Consider the following 20,158-nt stretch of genomic DNA (forward strand, 5'->3'; position numbering starts at 1 on the left):
GGTCAACAACTTAAATAAGTTCAAGGCAGAACTAAATAAACATTTGGAGTGAATGGATGGGTGAAATGAGAAGGGATTTTTTTTATTTTTTTTTTGCTTTCTTTCTTGCATCATATGCCTCTGCTAATGCCAAAAGGGCATTTTCATTTCCACTATAAACATATAAGAAACAAACACCAAAATTATAGCCAAAGTCTTACACATCAATAAAGAAAGAAAAAGGACTAAAAAAAACTATAAGCATGATCATGACCTAACTGATTTGTCCTGTTTTGGTTTACAGTATGTGCAATAGCACAGTAATTATACAAAATGTTTATATTTAATGAAAATGGCTGCAGGATAGTCACTGATGACCTTACAACACACTTAGGCAGCCTATGATATCCATTATTCTCCACATTAAAATAATGAAATTTTGTATCTCATCAAAGAGAAGAAAACTTAAATTACCTTAACTATGTGCTTAATCAATGATAACACTGGACGGCATCAATTTCCTCCCTGAGATAATTTCAGGGAGGAAACTGATGACTCTTGTAGGAAATATGTTCAAAAACTCAGATATTATTATTATTATCTGTTTATTCCACAAAAGGAAACACCCTGGGACAGCTAAGTGCCAGGAGGGTGCTAATTACAGAGCAGGATACAGGGTACTAGCAGTGGGTTACATATAGTGAGCACATAGTCTTGCCCCGAAATATTATTATATGCACATTTTATAGTTAATATATATTTACACATTTATAGTTGTGTATATACATTATACAAAGCATATATTTGCAAATCAGTAATTCCATATACACAATTATTAATTCTATAATAAATCTAAATGCAACAAGGCATAATATTATAAGAGTTTATAAATTATACTATTAAATATTGGTGTAGATACACCATAGATAGCTCTTAAACAAAAACTACGATAATAGTGTACAGGCATCATTTCAACTGTGTGTGTGTGTGTGGGGGGGGGATAATGGCATACAAGCTGCTATGGCTATAGTGTGCCAATTTCAACTGTATCTCATATTGTGATCATCCTTCACAACAAGTTACCATGTATTGCACTACCTTGAATAAGTAACACTTCACTAATAGAGAAGACTATTGTTACTTATTCTTAGTGGGCACCACCACCACCCAGACGGCACCGTTTCAAAACTTGTTGTGATCAGTGGCCTTTGATTGGTGGGTTGGCAGGTACCCTGGTATTGCAATCATGACAACAAAATTGTGAAGTTAATCCCACAATATAAGAGATTCCAAAAGGTGTACGTGATAAGACTATAATAATGATGATCATGTACACCTTTTGGCATCTCTTATATTGTGGGATAACTTCACAATTTTGTTGTCATGATTGCAATACCAGGTATCTGCCCACCCACCAATAAAAGGCCAACAAGCCTTGAAACAGTGCCATCTGAGTGGTGCCCACCTATAATAAGTAACAATAGTCTTCTCTATTAGTGAAGCGTTACTTATTCCAGGTAGTGTAATACATGGTAACTCATTGTGAAGGATGATCACAATATGAGATGCAGTTGAAATGATGCCTTTACACTACGTTATCGTAGTTTTTGTTTTAAGTGCTATCTATGGTGCATCTACACCAATATTTAATAGTACAATTATTAACTATATATTTACACAAATATATGTGCTTAAAAAGTTCTCATCACCCTCAGTTTTCAAATACTGTAGGTTAACGACTGAAAACCAAGATCTGTAGTTGATTTAATCATCTTTTCCAACTAGTTTATCTATTTATTTTTTCTAGAATATTCGGGACATTCCTAGGGTATTTGGGAACTTTCTACAAAACTCTAGAATGTTCTGGAACATTCTGGAATATTGTTACATGTGGAAGAAAGGTTGGGCTGTTTCTGGAAGGTTTTAGAACTTTCGACAGAGTTCTCTAGTAACAATATGAGCCTTCTAGAAACTTCTCTACCAGAGAAGGTTAACATAAAATACTGTAGGTTAACGACTGAAAACCAAGACCTGTAGTTGATTTAATCATCTTTTCCAATTAGTTTATCTATTTATTTTTTCTAGAATATTCAGGACATTCCTAGGGTATTTGGGAACTTTCTACAAAATTCGAGAATGTTCTGGAACATTCTGGAATATTGTTACATGTGGAAGAAAGGTTGGGCTGTTTCTGGAAGGTTTTAGAACTTTCGACAGAGTTCTCTAGTAACAATGTGAGCCTTCTAGAAACTTCTCTACCAGAATATACGAGTGGGTTCCACACCAAACAAACATTTTCGTATTTCAAAAAGTAGATATATTTCAGAGAGCGAGTGGTTAACAAATATTTTAGTCAATTAAAAAAAAAAAAAGTAAAATGCAGCCATTATCAACCCACTGCAGGATGGAAGCCTCCTCAACAATTCATGCTGAGAGAAATGGACCATAATCTGGCACGCTGGTCCAGTGCGGGTTGGCAGATCGACCGTATTCAGCAGTCAGGGGCTTGAACCCCCGTCTACTCAAAGAGCGTGTGCTACTGCACTCCCGCTCCTGTGTTTGTAAACAAGTGTTGTGTGCATTAGCATAAATTGTGAACTGTGTTTAAATTAAAAATAAAAATCTACAATTTCTTAATTGTGTTCTTAATGTGCATGTACCTCAACCGTACATGAAATACGAGGGTGGTTCAATAAAGAATCACCTTCACCTACTTCCACATAACACAGAGTAATGATATTTTGTGTGTAGCATCATACATATCTCTGTACTAAAGGTGTAAAATTTCAGCCCTGTGTCATAATTTGTTTTTCTCTTACAGAGCTGAACGTGTGACGAAGTAGCATCATGGACAAAGTGAGGCCAGAGCTGTAATCCAGTATCTGTTCTTGAAGGGGGAAATCTCCTAAAGAAATCCACGAGGAGATGGCTGCTGTATGTAAGGATGAAGCCGCATCCTATGTCATTGTGAAGCACTGCCATAGACAGTAGGTGTGGTCAGACATCGGTAGAATCTGAGCCCATTCCAGGTCATCCCCATTCAGCCATTGATGACAGTACGATCAGAAAAGTGGAGTCGTTAAACATCATGGAAGATCGTCCGGTATGTGTGTGTGAATTGTCCCAGGAGGTGAAGATTAGTGTGGGCTCTGTTGAAATAGTCCTTCATGACCAACTCCATTTATGGAAATTGAGTGCAAGATGGATTCCCCGATTATTGACTGGTTTCCAGAAGGCTGATCAACAACAGAAATCACAAGAGTTGTTAGCCCTGTGCCAAAAAAATGAGGAAGACTTTTTCTCTTGTCTAATCACTCAGGATGAAAGTTGGATACACCATTTCAACCCTGAAAGTAAAAAAGTCCATGGAATGGTGACATCATGGTTCCCCACCCCCAAGAAGGTAAGTGTCCAAGCGTCAGCAAGAAAGGTCTTGCTGACAATGTTTTGGGATGAGAAAGGAGTAATAATGACTGATTACTTGCCAAAAGGAATTACAGGTGCCTATTATGCCAACTTACTCACAAAATTACAAGAGAAAATCAAAACATGTAGGCATGACATGCTGTCCAAAAGTGTGAGAATGCTTCAAGACAATGCCCCAGTTCACACCTCTGAAATTGCAACAACACAAGCGGCCACTTGTGGATATGAAATACTGCCCCATCCAGCCTACTCAACCGATTTTGCACCATCGGACTTCTTGTTTCCTTCTCTCAAATCATTTCTTCGGGGGACCACTTCTCTGACAACGAGACACTCATTTCTGCAACAGAGTCATGGTTCAGAGACCAACTTCACCACTTCTACAAAAATGGTATCCGTAGCCTCATCCATCAATGGGAAAAATATGTAAGTCTGCATGGTGGCTATGTAGAGAAGGAATAAAACCTGTGCCAAGAATCAACAGGCTAGTACTTCTGCAGCTAGGGCAGGGCGATTCTTTATTGAACCACCCTCGTATGTCACGTTCTTGCCTGATAGCTTTTGCTACATTTGTGCAGAAGTGGTATTGAAATCACAGCAACAGCCACCATCACAACTTGCAAGAAAAGCCTATGAACTCTTATTTTGGATGTAAGGTCGAAAATTAAGATAAAGTACGGGTTCCAAATATTTCCTGTAGCTGTTCAAGGACATTAACAGGCTGGCTTAGAGATAGTCATAAATTGATGCCTTTTCTGTTCCAGTGATATGGCAGGAACCTTGAGACCACATAAATGATTGTTACTTTTGCATGACCAATATTTCAGGTTTTTCTGGGAAATCCAAGCATAGATGGAGTATTCCAACATACCTTCTGCTATAAGGCCTGTTCCTCATGATGATACAATGCCAGTACCAAAGCCAGCAGAAACTTATGGACTTGACTCTGATTCAAGATCGGAAAAGGAGTCCCCAGAATATGCAGAACCCAGAACTAGTACAGATCCAGACTTTTCAACTCTTGATATCGCAAAGCTGCATCCAATCTTAGGCAGAATTGAACGATTTTGTCAGAGATTTGGATCTCTCCAAAACCAAGACTCAATTACTAGGATCACGGCTTCAGCAGCGGAATCTTCTTGAAAAGGGTGTCTTTTTATAGGAGGAGGCAATCTAAGCATACTAGGCATACTCCTTGGATGGTACTTTGGTTTATTGTAACAATGTCCAGGAATTATCGAAAGTTACATCTGGAGCACATCTCCAAGCAGTGGAGGCTTTCATTGATTCGTCCAAGGTCAGCTTAAAAACAGTTTTACTCCATAACAGAAATAAGTATCCGGTCATGAAGGAAACATGAGAACCTGGAGTTTCTTTTGCAAAAAATATGCTATCAAGGATACAAATGGAATATCAGTGCCGACCTAAAAGTGGTACATTTGCTGACTGGGTTGCAAGGTGGATATACTAAATTTAGTGTATTTTAGTGTAGCTGCTTTTTTATTTGAGTAGGAGAGACAAGCAAAGGATTGCCACTGCAGGGTAAAAAAAAAAATGGCACATATGCCGAGCATGTGCAGTAGATTATTTTATGTGAAACATCCTTGAAATAGGTTAGCAAAATCCAAGCCAATAGCCTAATTACCCATTTAATTATAGCCATTTGAATGGCTACAATCAAATGGCAGCTGTAGGAAGTATGATTGCAACAATACAAGTTATGATAATTTGCCTCTGGCAGAAGCTGCAGATGACATCACTTCCAGATCACAATTTTCATGTCTGATCAGATTTACTCGGTTAAGATACCTACAAGGATGTTCCACATCAGAAATGACTAGACCATTCAGAAACTACGCCAGAAAAATGTAGCACTTCTTCCTTTAGTGGATAAGTCAAAAATATGTTTACTTCCATTGCACATCAAGCTAGTTTTGATTAAAATATTTGTTTGTTTGTTACTTGGTTTTCAAGAGCATTAGCAACTAAGGCCATATTGCTCCGGGGATATGCGGTGGTCATTTACTGACCTTTCCGCATCCTCCGTATTTGGTGGTCACGGGCTCGAACCCCGGTCTAATCAAGAAGCGTGTGCTACGCACTGCTGCTCCTGCTCACCTGGCTACGGAGGCGCCTAAAATATTTGTGAAAATGATGGACAAAAAAATGAGAAGGATTTTCCTGTTTGAGGCAAAAGTTTCCCCGAATCAGTGAGGCCAAGATAAAAGAGGGAATTTTTGTGGGCTCTCAAATCAAACTGCTATTCCAAGATGAGGAATTCACTAAAAAATTAAACAGAAATAAGAGTCTGGAGGGCATTCAAAAACATCTGCCAGAACTTTTTAGGCAATGAGAAATCACAAAATTACAGTGAAATTGTGGATGAGCTAATTTTAGCATACAGAGAGTTGGGATGCAATGTGTCATTAAAGCTTCATTTCCTACATTCCTATTTAGACTTTTTTTTACCGAAAAAGACAAACATGGTGAAATATTTCATCAAGATATTTTTCTAAAATGAAAAATAGTCTAAATATGTTGGCAGACTACTGTTAGAATCTCATGCGTGAGACACCAATGGACAATTATAAAAAGCAAAAAATGACAAAATAAGTGTTTTGTTATCAGATAAGCATTTTTGTAAATAGAATAAGGTTAATCAAACTACTGTTCAATATTTAGTTCAATATTTTAAGAAAATGTTACTGTATGTAACATTTTCTTGAAATATATGAAAAGTTTTTTTACTAGAAACTTAGTTTTTGATTTTAATCCCTTCTCCCTTACAATTGGTGTTATGGCAGTATGGTTGCGATATTTATATTCAGTGACATCAAATATACAAGGATCACCCTGAATTTTAACAGGGAGCGAAAAAAAATTATTTATTTTGCCGACCAGTGTAATCAATGTGAATACACATGTAGAAAAAAAAATGTCTGAATACTTTCTAACAACTGAAGCAAAAGTGATCCATCATACTTATGAAAAAATTTTAAAGTAATAATAAAAGCAAAAAAAAAAAAAAAAACTGACAATAACACAAAAAATTATAATGTATATCTAAGAAATGAAAGAAAACTAAACATACCTCTGGTCTGAAGGCTAAAAGCCATGAATGCAGCACTTGCTTTAATGTTATTTCCATGTGAATGTGGTGTTCCTACAGAAATTCCCAAAATCCAACCCTAAAATTAGAAGTCAATTTCCTGTGATTAAATTATAATTAAACAACTCACTTTATTATAGCACATTTCTCAATCTGATAACGATGGACAGTGTTAATTAAAGTGTTATTAAATTAAGTTATAATATTAGGAAAATAATCTGACTAAATTATAATTTTAAATAAAATATTAAAAATTAATGAAAGGTCGCAAATGCCCCTTCTTATCTAATCATTCATCATGTCTGTGTGATGTATTCAGCATGATATAAACAAAGTTGTATTTGCCACCAGTTAGTATAAAATATGCTGTCATGTTGAAATAACATGCCATTCACAGTTCCTCTGATATCAACCATACCAATTAAGGATAATTCTATTGATTAATCTATGAAGCATATTCTCATTCTGCAGAACTTTCAGAGAATATATTCATTCTCCAAAACAATCTCTACTCACATCACTAAGTCACATGCACCTATTCTTATGTATTGCCAGACTGATAAACCTGTCCAAAAATTAAGTCTTAATAAATATGTCTGCCCACAAAAACATCATGTGGTATGTTCTGCTCCGAAAGAGGAAAAATTAGAATTTCTCTCTGTCTAGACTATTTCACATAAAACCACCTACTGCATGTGTGATGAGCACACATTGGCGAAATCGAAGCCAATATATACTGGCTTCGATTTTGCATTTGATTGCAGCCATTTGAATGGCTACAATCAAATAGCAGCTGTGGGAAGTATAATTGTGACATCACAATCATACTTCTATAATTTTAGCATTAGCAGGGAATATGATGCAAGAAAGCAAGCTTATATAGCATCAGCCAAAAAAAAAAAAAACACATCCTTCCCATTTCACCCATCCATTCACTCAGAATGTTTGTCTAGTTCTGCTTAGAACTTATTTAAGTTGCTGACCTCTACTACAACAGTTGTAAGTTTGTTCCAACTATCAACCACCCAACTATCATTGGCTAAAGGCAAATTTCTGCACATCTATTCTACAATTGTCTTTCCTCAATTTGAACTTATGCCCCCTCAGATGAGTAATCTGAGCAAGAGAAAGAATCCCATTAGCATTGAGTTTGCTAAATCCATTCAAGGCCTTATAGACCTCAATTAGATCACCTCGCAGGTGCCTAGTCTCCAGAAGCTGCAATTTACAGAACTTAAGCCTTTCTTGGTAACACCAACCCTTTGTTCCACTGACCAATCTCATTTCCCTTCTCTATACTCGTTCCAGCAGCTCTACATCCTTCTTAAAATGAGGCCTCCAGACCTGTATACAGTACACAAGGTGTGGCCTGACCACTGATTTATACAAGGGGGCAATCAACCCTTATCCCTGCATCTTATACCTTCATCAATATCATTGATAAATACCAAAAACAACAACAGGCCTAACACCAAACCCTAGGGGACTCCACTAATAACATTAGTCCACATAGAGCAGTGTCCACTGATAACCACTCTCTGTTTTCTCCCACTCAACCATCCTTTTATTCATTGTAGCAACTTGCCCTTAATGCCATACTGCTCCAATTTGTACAGTATTCTTTCATGTGCCACAATATCAACAGCTTTCCTAAAATATAAGTATATGATATCAAAATTATTTTTTGCATCCAGTTCCTTTGTGACCGTATCCAATCAAATTGGTCAGACAAGACTTCCCCCTTAACAAACACTGCTCTTCTCTGCCCCTTTCCAAGAGAGTCACATCTTCTTAAAATGAGACTTCCAGGCCTGTATGCAGTACTCAAGATGTCACTTAACCATTGCATTATACAATGGGATAATAACCTTCTTGTGTCTGAACTATTACTGCAGTCTTGTCTAGGTAATCCTGTATCACCTCTTTAAAAAGTGACTCCATTATTTTTCCCGGAACAGAAGTTAAACTAACAGGTCTATAATTATTTGTGTCACCCTTTGAACCCCCTTTGTGAATTGGGGATACATTTGCACATCTATAGTCCATGGGGACATCCACTGAATCTAAGAATGCTCTCATAATTATGGCTAAGGATTTGCTTACTTCCTTTGCTGCCTCCTTCAATATAACTGGATAGATTCCATCCATCCATCCCAGGTTCCTTCCTTATGTTTAACTTCAACAATTTGTCCTCCACTTTGCTCTCAGTTATAACAAAATCACTTAGCTTCCTGTTGTTAGAGTTTGATAAACTTCTGGCATTCCCCTCCTTGAATAACTACTATTGTGTGAACTATAGATGCAAAATACATACTTGTTCAGTTTAGCAGCTACCTGAGCATGAATTTAAGTTTATATCCCCTTATATGCAGTGTCTGAGAAAGAGTGAGAATTAATCATTAAGTTTACTCAATCTATTTAAAGCCTTAAACACTTCAATCAAGTCTCCTTGCCAGTGCTAGTTTCCAACTACCGCTATTCACAGAAATTAACTCTTTTGTAGTAAGAGTACCCACTTGAGTTCAGGACTAATCTTTTTTCTCTTCTCTGCCCCTTTCCAAGAGAGTCACATCTTCTTAAAATGAGACTTCCAGGCCTGTATGCAGTACTCAAGATGTCACTTAACCATTGCATTATACAATGGGATAATAACCTCCTTGTCCCTGATGGCAAAGTTCCTGTATGTTATTAACAAAACCCCATGAGATGTTCTAGCAACCTGTCTGCACTGCTCAGAGACCTTGTCAGACTCAACAATTACCACTAGTGTCTCTTTTGTTCTTCAACATCTTGAGTGTGGTACCACCTAATTGGTATGTTATTCTAGGCAAGACAGATATTAATTTATCTGCAGCAAGACAGATATTAATTTATCTGTCTTGCTGCAGTAGTATGGTTAGATTCGTGTCATTAACCACTGACTCCATTATTTTCCCTGGAACAGAGCTTAAAAATCCATAATAGTTCATTTTCTCCTTGGATCTCCCTTTATGATTAGCAGACACACATTTGCACATCTCAAATCTAAAGGAATCTCCCCTGAATCCCAGGATGCTCTCATAATTGTGGCCAAAGGTTTGTTTGGTGCTATTAAAAGAAGCACCACTTTCAGTACTTATTTTAATATAACTGGATAGACAGGATCTATCCAGTTATATTAAAAGCCTTATTGATTTTTAGCTTCCAGCAATTTCTCTTCACTTTCTTCTCAGTTTATAACAAAATCAGTTAGCTTCCACTTATTAATTGGTGTACTTCTGGTATTCTCATCCCTAAAAACTTCTTCACTTGTGAATTTAGATATATATTTACATATATATATATTTATATATACATATTCTAACAATATTTATTTAGGTTTTTTTTTTTTTTTTTTTATGTAAACCCTAAACACGAGAGGTATTAGAACCTATAATACTTGGTACCGTACTTGGGTTGGAGACTGAGAAGACGAAAGAAGATATTTGTTTACATTGGACTTGAACTTCTGTAGACTGTAATTTTCAGGAAATACATATGAAGGAAGGTTGCTCCAGAAAACGGCAGTTGAATGAATAAACGAGGAAGAAGAAAAGTTGGTTCTGTGAGTTTGAAGTTGGACAGTAAATGGATGTTGGCTGGTGGCGGCATGGTTTGGACTGTTTTGAAAGAGAGAGCGGGAATTATAGAAGCCAATTCAGAAGAACAGTGCCCGTGGAAGTATCTGTAGAAGAGGCATGCAGCAGAAACAGTACGTCTTGGTTGGCTGGTTGTTGGGTTTTACTGGCGCATTAGCAACTAAGGCTATAATGCGCCAAGAAACAGTACGTCTATGAGACAGCTAATGGAGAGACTCTGTTAGAGATGAATCATTAATTAACATAACTGCCCTCTTCTGAATGGAATCAAGAAGCCTGAGAGAAGTTTTGGGGGCACCACCCCAGATGTGGGAACAATATTCCATGGCAGGACGGATTTACGATTTATACAGAGTGAGCAGCTGTGTGGAAGAAAAGTAACGCCGAGAGCGAAAGAGAAAACCAAGTTTTTTAGATGCAGAGGAAGCAATATTTGTAATGTGCATGTGCCAAGAGAGATTAGAAGTCAGGGTAATCCCCAAAAGAGATATCATTTTGCCTAGAAATCAGAGTGTCACTAAAGATAAGCATAGGAGCAGAAGAATCCTTTTTGCGAGATATAAGACAAGACTGAGTTTTAGAAGGGTTGAAATCAACTAAGTTGTCTTTGCCCCACTGGAGAATTACCTGAAGATCGGCATTTAAGGAATTGTTAGCAGATTTTCGAGAAGTTGAAGCTGATTGAGCAGGACAAGGTTTCTCAAAATGGAAAGTGGAATGCAATGTGCTATCATCGGCAAAACTATGGATAGGATTTCCAGTCAATGGAAGAAGATCATTAATATACAAGAGGAAAAGAGTGGGGGAAAGAACTGAACCTTGGGGGACACCGGCATTAGTGGAGAAGTTTTCTCAAAATGGAACGTGGAATGCAATGTGCTATCATCGGCAAAACTATGGATAGGATTTCCAGTCAATGGAAGAAGATCATTAATATACAAGAGGAAAAGAGTGGGGGAAAGAACTGAACCTTGGGGGACACCGGCATTAGTGGAGAAGTTAGAAGACCATCACCCTCAGTGAGCGATCAGGGAGAAAACTGGATAACCAATTACTAAAAACAGTTGGAAAACCATAAGATGGAAGCTTGTTTAGAAGACCTGTATGCCAAACATGATCGAAAGCCTATGAGATGTCAAGAGCAACTACTTGTGTTTCACTGAACCTTTCCATTGAATTAGTCCATAAATGGGTAACATAAGCCAGAATATCACCAGTGGATCGACACTGACAGAATCCATACTGGCGATCGTTGATCAGACGGAAGGTTTCTAGGTAGTTTAAGAGTTGGCGGTTAATTGATTTCTCCATTACTTTAGAAAGAGTAAAAGTAATTGCAATGGGACAATAATTGGATGGGAGGGATTTGTCACCCTTTTTAGGAACTGGCTGGATATGAGCAAATTTCCAAGCAGAAGGAAAAACACCTTTGTAATAAGAAAGTGAAAAAAAGGCAGCAAAGAATAGGAGTAAGTTCAGGAGCACAGGTTTTGAGAACAAGTGGAGAAATACCATCAGGACCTGGAGCTTTCTTAGCATCAAGATTCGTCAAAATCCTTCTGACATCCTTTTGACGGAAGACCACAGGAGGCATTGAATGGAGTGTGTTGGGAATGGTAGGAGGTGTTTTACCAAGATCATTAGTACATGAGTTGGAAGGAAAATGGGATGCTAGCAGGTCAGCTTTATCCTTGGCTGAAGTGACAACAGAACCGTCTGGTTTGGACAGAGGTGGGAGCAAAGATGGGCAAAAGTTGCAGCCAATAGCTTTGGCAAGAGACCAAAATGCTTGGCTACCATTAGGGCAAGAAGCAAGTTTTCTACTCTTAGCCTGTTCAAACTCTAGTTTGGACTGATTAATAACTGCTTTACAATTATTGCGAGCTTTGGTGTAGGCAGAAAATGAAACTGAAGAATTAGAAACAAGTCAATTACAATATGAAACATTCTTCTCTAGAACAGCCTTAGCACATTTATTGGAAAACCAAGGTTTAGATAAAGTACGAGATTTTAAAGTTGAGTGTGGGATAAAGGATTCCATTCCTGCAAGAATAATTTCACTGACACGATCTGAGCAAACATTGACATCAGAAGTTTTGAAACAGTAATCCGACCAAGGAAAATAAGAAAAGAAGTCTCGCAGTTGGTAACATACGCAAAGTGGTTACTATTGACAGGTTTCTTGTAGAAATGTCTAATAGTCCTGTCGAGAGCTTTTTTAACAAGTTTGGTAAGGTTGTTAAGATTCACAGGAAAGAATATGAGGAATGGCCAGGCATAGAAACAGGTATGGTGCAAATTCATATTGACATGAAAACGCCTGTGCCAAACATCATTGATTTGATGGGTCATAGGTTATTAATAAATTACCCAGGAGTTCAGAAAGTTTGTTGGAGGTGTGGAGGTAAAGACCATTTGGGAGCAGAATGCCAAAAATCACGTTATTTTAATTGTAATGGCACAGGTCATATTACGGCCAACTGCCTTAATAATTGTAAAAAATGCAGAGCTTCCACGCATAAATTCATTCGATGCCCGGAACGCACATTTGCCGAAAGAGTTGCTGGTGGGAGAGGACAGCAGAAAGCGAGCGAGCCGTCAAAAGATATGCCTAACGCTGAGAGCGTGGAAACTATAGTAGCGCAGAGGGGTGAGATGCAGATTAAAGAAATCACACCAACGTTTACAATAGTGTACGATATGTCAGCAACACAATCGGAACACGCGGAACTAACTGAGGACATGGAAGCGGAAAATACAGTATAAAATGTACATAAGCGGGGGGGGGGAAGGAAGAAATAAGCGGTAAAACTAAAAGAGCAAAAGGGGGAACAGAGGAAATTCAAAAAGAGACCGAAACAAAACGAATAGAAGGGGAAGAGGTATCAATTTTGTCAGCCGGTAAGGAAGATTGCAAAGCACTTTCGGGGTCTGATTCGGATTCAGATGGCATTCAAACGAGGGAATACGAAGGAATAGAATGGTTAAATGTAGTAGGAAACACAAAAGAATACAGGGAATATAGGCGAAGCTTGGCGGAAATTGTTAAAACTCGAGGAGAACCGATTTTTCTTTGGAATGAAAACAAGGAGGGTGAAGTAGTAAATATACAGTTCGTTTGGGGAGATTTCGTTATTTCCAATATTAGAAACAAGAATGTTGGAGATCTCACTGTGTTGCTCACCAATAACAAATTAAAGTTAAATGCTGAACACAGGAATATCTTAGCAGAAGTTCTAGTAAAATTCTGCTCATAATGTCCGAAATAACATTTATGTTGTTAAATGTACAGGGTCTGAGAGCAGTTAACAAACAAAGGATGATATGGCAAATTATGATGAACATGGGGGTTAAGATTTGGTTTCTATAAGAAACCCACTTCGCAAGTTTAGCAGACATCCAGCAGTTTCAAAACAGATACCAGTTGTTAGGATTTTGGAGTTTTGGGACAAATCGATCCGCAGGGATGGGAATAGTAGTGGTTCCTCCAATTTTAGGGATTGTACGACTGGCAGGTAGGGATACAGAAGGTTGGGTTGTGGCAGTGGATTGGAGTTATGGGGGGTGCACAATTAGACTAATTTGTGTCTATAGTCCAAATTCCACTTTAGAAAGGAAAACTCTGTTTCAGGGACTGGGCAACTATATGAGGGGTGCAGTAATGGCAGGGGACTGGAACTGCATTCCTGACCCCATTATGGACAAAATTCTGGGGGGTACCCCACATAATGGGACGGGGAGGGGATTCGTGAATTAATCGAGGTTTGTACTAAATGGGACTTGGTAGACGTCTGGAAGGAAAAAAATCCGGGGGGAACAAGCGGCCACCAGAATAGCCAATAATATAGGAACTAGGATAGATCGCACTTATGCAACAAGTCAGTTGAAGGATAAGATGACAATGATACGGCATGTGAAATTTGCGGGAGGTCGACAAGTTTCAGATCACATGGCAGTAATGTGGAAGGGAGATTTATTTACAAACGTTAGTCTGGGAAAAGGCTATTGGAAGCTAAACCCAGCAGTTCTGGAGAGAGAGGATTGGGACTTTACAACAGTTATTAAAAAGATAGTAGAGCAAGGTGGAAATGAGTGGGCAATTTGGACGAAAATTAAAGAATGTGCTAAATCATTTTATTACTCAAAAATTAAGGAAAGAAATGAACAACACAGAAATAGATTGAAAGATCTCTTACAAGAAAAAAGAATTTACCAACAGTGCGGGGATGAAAGGGCAACAGCAGAAGTACAAGCGATTATTGACGGTATAATATTGGAAGAAGAGAAAGAAAAGGCGCAAAAAATACAGCTGAAATTTAGGGAGGCTGATATCAGCTGCGTTTTACCAAAGAAGACTAAGGCTAAACAATTTGGCCAAAATGGTTCAGGAAATTAAAGACGATGACAACAAACATTCAACAATGCTAACTATTATGAATAGTTTTGTAAATTACTATGAAAAAGAGCTTGCTTTGCAGAAAAAAGAGAGAGACAACTCCATTTGGACGATTGGACAATTCACACCCAAGCAAAAAGCATTACAGGACAGGGAAATAATTATGGGAGATCTAACTGCGGCTCTAAAATCATGTAAATTACAACGCGTGCCGGGACTGGATGGTTTTGGGGTTGAATTTTATAAGTTTTGGAACTTGTTAGTGCCTATTCTTCTGGCCGTCTTTAACAAATTTTTTGAGGAAGGGGTTGTACCGGAAGGCTTTTTATATGCCTATACTACTTTCATTCCGAAGCATGGACGGGATTTAACGAAAATTGGTAACTGGAGACCTATAACATTGGCTAATTGTGACTACAAAATATTTGCAAAGATTTTGACAGCTAAGTTAAAACGCGACGTAACCCAGGTAGTTAGAAGCACACAGTGCTATGGTATACCGGGGAGGCGGACAGAACATAACCTTTGGCTATTAAAAGATTTATTAGAATATCGGAAACGAAAGATTTACAATTTAGTGTTAGTAGCAATCGACCTAGAAAAGGCTTTCAATAGAATCGGCCACTACCACCTTTTCTCTATAATTAAAGATACGAACATAGAATCTCAGTTGTTTACAGTCCTGAGAAATCTATATACACGTAGTAGCACACGACTTTTGATAAATGGAGAAATTTCGAAAAACATTAAAATTGATAGGGGAGTAAAACAAGGATGTCCGCTTATCCTTTGTTATTTACGTTAGCACTAGAACCACTACTGGGAAGAATAGACAGAACTGAGGCCATTCAGGGGATACCGTTGCCAAAGCTGGCAGAGCAGTGTAAATGTATAGTATATGCGGATGATGTTACTGCCACTCTCACTACGAGTTATGCGGTGGAAGAATTTATGTCACTCGTTACTTCTTTTGGAAAGAAGTCGGGGTTAAACATAAACGAAGATAAAACTAGGATCAAATTGTTAGGGGAATGGGTACATCAGCCTTTACCACAACGAGAAGTGGAGTCGGATAAATCGATTCAAATATTGGAAGTTCCATTTAGAGAGAGTCCCATGCTACCTGTAGGAGGGCTCACCACTAAAATACGGGAAAGTTTAAAAGAGTGGGAAGTGGGACAATTTTCTTTTGAGAACAAATCCATTATTGTTAGAACCGTAATTCTTCCTAAAATCTTATACACAGTGTTTATAACAGGAATCACAGCTAGGACAATGAGACGATTTTCACCAACTGAAGAAGGGCTAAACAGCCCTAAGACACCAGGGTACCTACCACCCACCGAAGAAGGGCCAAGTAGCCCTGAAACGGCACCGGGGGAACCTGATGATGTCCGGAGTTACCGAGAATAGGTAACAACAGCCTTCTCCACTGGGGAAGCGTTGCCTACTGTCCCTTACTGTCCCTTTCACTCTTCTACACCGTTTCTTTTCCTCTTCCACTCCTACTATTATTATTATTATTATTATTATTATTTGGTTTTTAGGAGCATTAGCAACTAAGGCCATATTGCTCCGGGGATATGCGGTGGTCATTCCCTGACCTTTCCGCATCCTCCATATTTGGTGGTGACGGGCTCGAACCCCGGTCTAATCAAGAAGCGTGTGTTACGCACTGCTGCTCCTTCCCACCTGGCTACAGAGGCGCCACACTCCTACTATTACTTTCCCTCTACCTTTTTGCTTTTCTAAGTCTAATAGGGATAAGTGGATAGTCGAGTTATTATCCCACACATATACAAAACAGCCCTAAGACAAAAAAAATTTGGGATATGAGCACGCAGTCAAGGGAGAAAGATATAGATCCCTTCAAGGGTGATTTAAAATGACTCTACTGGACACTGTTTAACTTAGAAAATCCAGAAAAGACAAATTTAGGAAACCATAACATGCAGTTGTTTTTTAAAAATCTAAAAATTGGTGGAAACTACCCATCGCATATTGACTTTTTGTGGAGGGTTGGTTACAGAAATATACCAGTGAACGATATCATATATAGATTAAGTCAGACAGGTAACAGATTATGCAAATTTTGTACCGAAATTGAAACAGTGTACCATTTATTTTATTACTGTCGATTCGCACAGGAAGTTTGGAAGATAATTTGTAGGTTTTTGAGAATCAGGCAGTTCAGGCTGGAGGAGGTAATTTACTTGCAATTCGATCATCCCTTGGGCAAGAAAAAAATGTTCACAATATTTTTAATTACAGAGGCAAAATATCATGTGTGGAAGCTTCGAAAACAGAAAAGGTTTGGGACCTTTAGGAGATGTCTCTGGGACTTGAAACAAACTATGTCTGCTTCCATGCAAAGGTTTTTACAGTTGGAAAAATGGCATTTAGGGTCTGATAAGTTTCTGAAAAGGTGGGGAAAGCCACCTCTTCTGTGCAGTTTGGTTGGAGATGAGGTTCATCTGAAGTACTGGTTTTAGTTATTTGAAAAAAGAAGAGAAAAAAAAAAAGCACCTGGGTTTTTTTCATTTATTACAAAATTCAGTTTTCTTGATAAATATCTTAGGCCCTCATCAAAACAGTTCTCTTCAAAGTCTAAATTAGGATTTTCCATGATATAGGTTTGAATTTTATAATTCATTTGTTTGGGATCACATTATAAAAAATTATTTATTATAAATTATTTAAAAATAACTAAATTCACAAGGCATAATATGTTAAGAGTTTAATATCTATATAATATCGGTGTAGATACACCATAGACAACTCTTAAGAAACTACGATGGTAGTGTGAGAGGCATCATTTGCTCTATCTCATATTGTGCTCTTCCTTTACAACGAGTTCCATGGTATTGCACTACCTTAAATAAGTAACGCTTCACTAATAGAGAAGACCATTGTTATTTATTCTCAGTGAGTACTATCACCTAGACGGCACCATTTCAAAGCTATTGGCCTATTATCAGTGGGTGGGCAGGTACCCTGGTATTGCATACGTGACAACCCAGTTATGAAGATAATCTCTATTAGTGAAGTGTTCTTCTTCTTCTTCTTCTTCTTCTTCTTGGTCCTTAGCTGGCAGCTGGGGGAGGCGGTTGGCCACACAACCAGTATGCTGCTGTAGGTGCCGCAGGGTTTTGGACTTGCTCTGTGATGTTCTTCCATACTTTACGATCCATGGCGCCAGTCCTGGCCTGGTTAAGGTCGAGACGTCGGCTCTTCAAGTCATTTTCCACTTGCTTGGCCCACATTTTCCTAGGCGCGGTCCATTGGATGCTCCATTGGGTGGGTCGTCTCCAAAAGGAGTGTGGATGGTATTCTGTTCGTGCCCATTCTACATATGTGGCCAAACCATCTAAGCCTTCGCTTCTGGATTTGGTCGGCAATGGTTGGTTGCTGTTGGCATCTGGCGCGGATGGTATCATTAGTGATGCGGTCACAAAGTGAGATGCCCAAAATCTGCCGCAGGCATTGCATTTGGAATACCTCAAGTTTGTTTAAATCTAGCTTGAGACAAATCCATGTTTCTGATCCGTAAAGGAGAATGGGCAGGATCAAAGTCCGGAAGAGTTGGATTTTAGTGTTTGAGGAAATGTTAGTCCTCTTCCACAGACACCATTTGAGAGAGGCGAACGCAGTGGCCGCCTGTCCAATTCTGCTGTGGATTTCCATGGTGGATGCAACTTTCTTCTCCTGGACCAGCGACCCAAGGTATTTAAAGTCCTGCACTTGCTCGATCTGGACGCCTTCGAGATAGATGGTGGCTTGCGACCCATCTGTTGTCAGGGCCTTTGTCTTATCAGCATTGATCTTCAAACCGTATAGCCGGGCAATGTGGGCAATGTCGTAGAGGATGTCCGTGGCTTCAGAGTCATTACCAGCAAAGATAGCACTATCAATCAGTGAAGTGTTACTTCCTATTAGTGAAGCATTAATTCTCTATTAGTGAAGCGTACCACCACCGCCTGGGTGGTAGTCCTCACTGAGAATCTGAGAATAAGTAACAATAGTCTTCTCTATTATTGAAGCGTTACTTATTCGAGGTAGTGCAATACCATGGCAACTCATTGTGAAGGAAGAGCACAATATGAGATACAGAGCAAATGATGCAGGCACCTCCGTAGCCAGATGGGAAGGAGCAACAGTGCGTAGCACACGCTTCTTGATTAGACCGGGGTTCGAGCCCGTGACCACCAAATACGGAGGATGCAGAAAGGTCAGGGAATGACCATCGCATATCCTGGAGCAATATGGCCTTAGTTGCTAATGCTACAAAAAAAAAAAAAAAAAACCAGAAACCAGAATAGCAAATGATGCCTCTCACACTACCATCGTAGTTTCTTAAGAATTGTCTATGGTGTACCTACACCGATATTATATAGATATTATAAATTTCACTCCAGTAAAATTAGTTAATAACAATTTTACAAAAAGTTGGAGTTACGATGTACCAAAGCATATGCTCATGTAGTCAAAGGACTCCTAATGGAAAGGAGAACTAAGGGAATTGTAGAGTTTCACCTATTTTCCATGATGCAAATGATAATTGCTCTTCTTTTGTCATGAACGATATATTGGTAACAAAAGGCAGCAATCATCCAAAATGGAGAGCATTGAGTTATTCCTTAATAAATGACACATCAAATACCCAGAAGACATATAGCTAGTATAAACAGAATACTACAGCAATATATTTCCGAATATATGTAAAATTGAGAACATCATAAGATTGAATTGTATTTTTTACTGGCGATCAACCAAAAATTACTTCTCAATCGATCTTATGGGCACCCCTGCAATGCATAAATGAACAAGCTATGTAAGGTCATTAGTAATCATAAAAAAAATAACACCTCACTGTCAGGAAAGTTATATCACAGAAAGTTGAGTTTTAGAGAAAGGAAGTCAAAAAGTGTCCAGTGATTTGGAGAACAAGAGACAACGAATAAATTTTACAGAATAGGGCAAAGAGATTTTAAGCCAGAAGAGATTCCCGCAGGAAGTCTCTCTCAAGGAATATCAGAGTGCATATGTGCACTAGTATTATTTTTAAAGCAAAAGGAGCATAGAAGGACAGATTATGAACATTTACATTCTTTACTGTATTGTTTAAAATCTTAAATTCTTTATTGAATTGTGTAGCCACTGAACTCTCAAACTAGTATTCAAACTAAAAAATTACTGACATCCAGATACCAAGATTAATTATGTATCAGCTCAAACCAACAATAATGACCATCATAACATTTTGGGAAACTTTTCTGGAATGTCTAACAGTCAGAACACTTGAACAGAAAAAACCCTTGGAGGTCAAGAACTGGATACATGAATAATTGTTCGCTGCTCCGATCAGATTTCAGAATATATTTATTTGTTATTAAAAGTATACAAATACAATCTAAATAAACTTGATTAAAATGTACATTAAAATATTACTTTAAAATAAACTGAAATAAAATCTAAAACACAGGAACTTTTGGCAGCTGTATGTTGCCCTTTATCAACTGTAATATTTGAAAGGAGGCAATGAGTATAAACAGATGAAAAAAAAAAAAAGTAGACATGTCAACATACACTGATGAGTCAAAACATTATGACCACCTACCTAATATGATGTTG

At 38.2% G+C, this 20,158-nt stretch overlaps 1 protein-coding gene across 1 annotated transcript in view; it reads right to left on the minus strand.

The window, feature by feature from the left end:
• pod1 (coronin) overlaps nucleotides 1-20,158 on the minus strand; it is a 588,411-nt gene that overhangs the window by 523,594 nt on the left and 44,659 nt on the right. The window contains exon 3 of the mRNA XM_090381732.1: nucleotides 6,497-6,593. Within this exon, the coding sequence (XP_090237858.1) occupies nucleotides 6,497-6,593 (97 nt within the window). The remainder of the gene's footprint in view (nucleotides 1-6,496; nucleotides 6,594-20,158) is intronic.

Source organism: Mastigoproctus giganteus, chromosome 9 (assembly GCF_048544385.1).
Source record: "Mastigoproctus giganteus isolate SK-2022 chromosome 9, ASM4854438v1, whole genome shotgun sequence".
NCBI lineage: Eukaryota > Metazoa > Arthropoda > Arachnida > Uropygi > Thelyphonidae > Mastigoproctus > Mastigoproctus giganteus.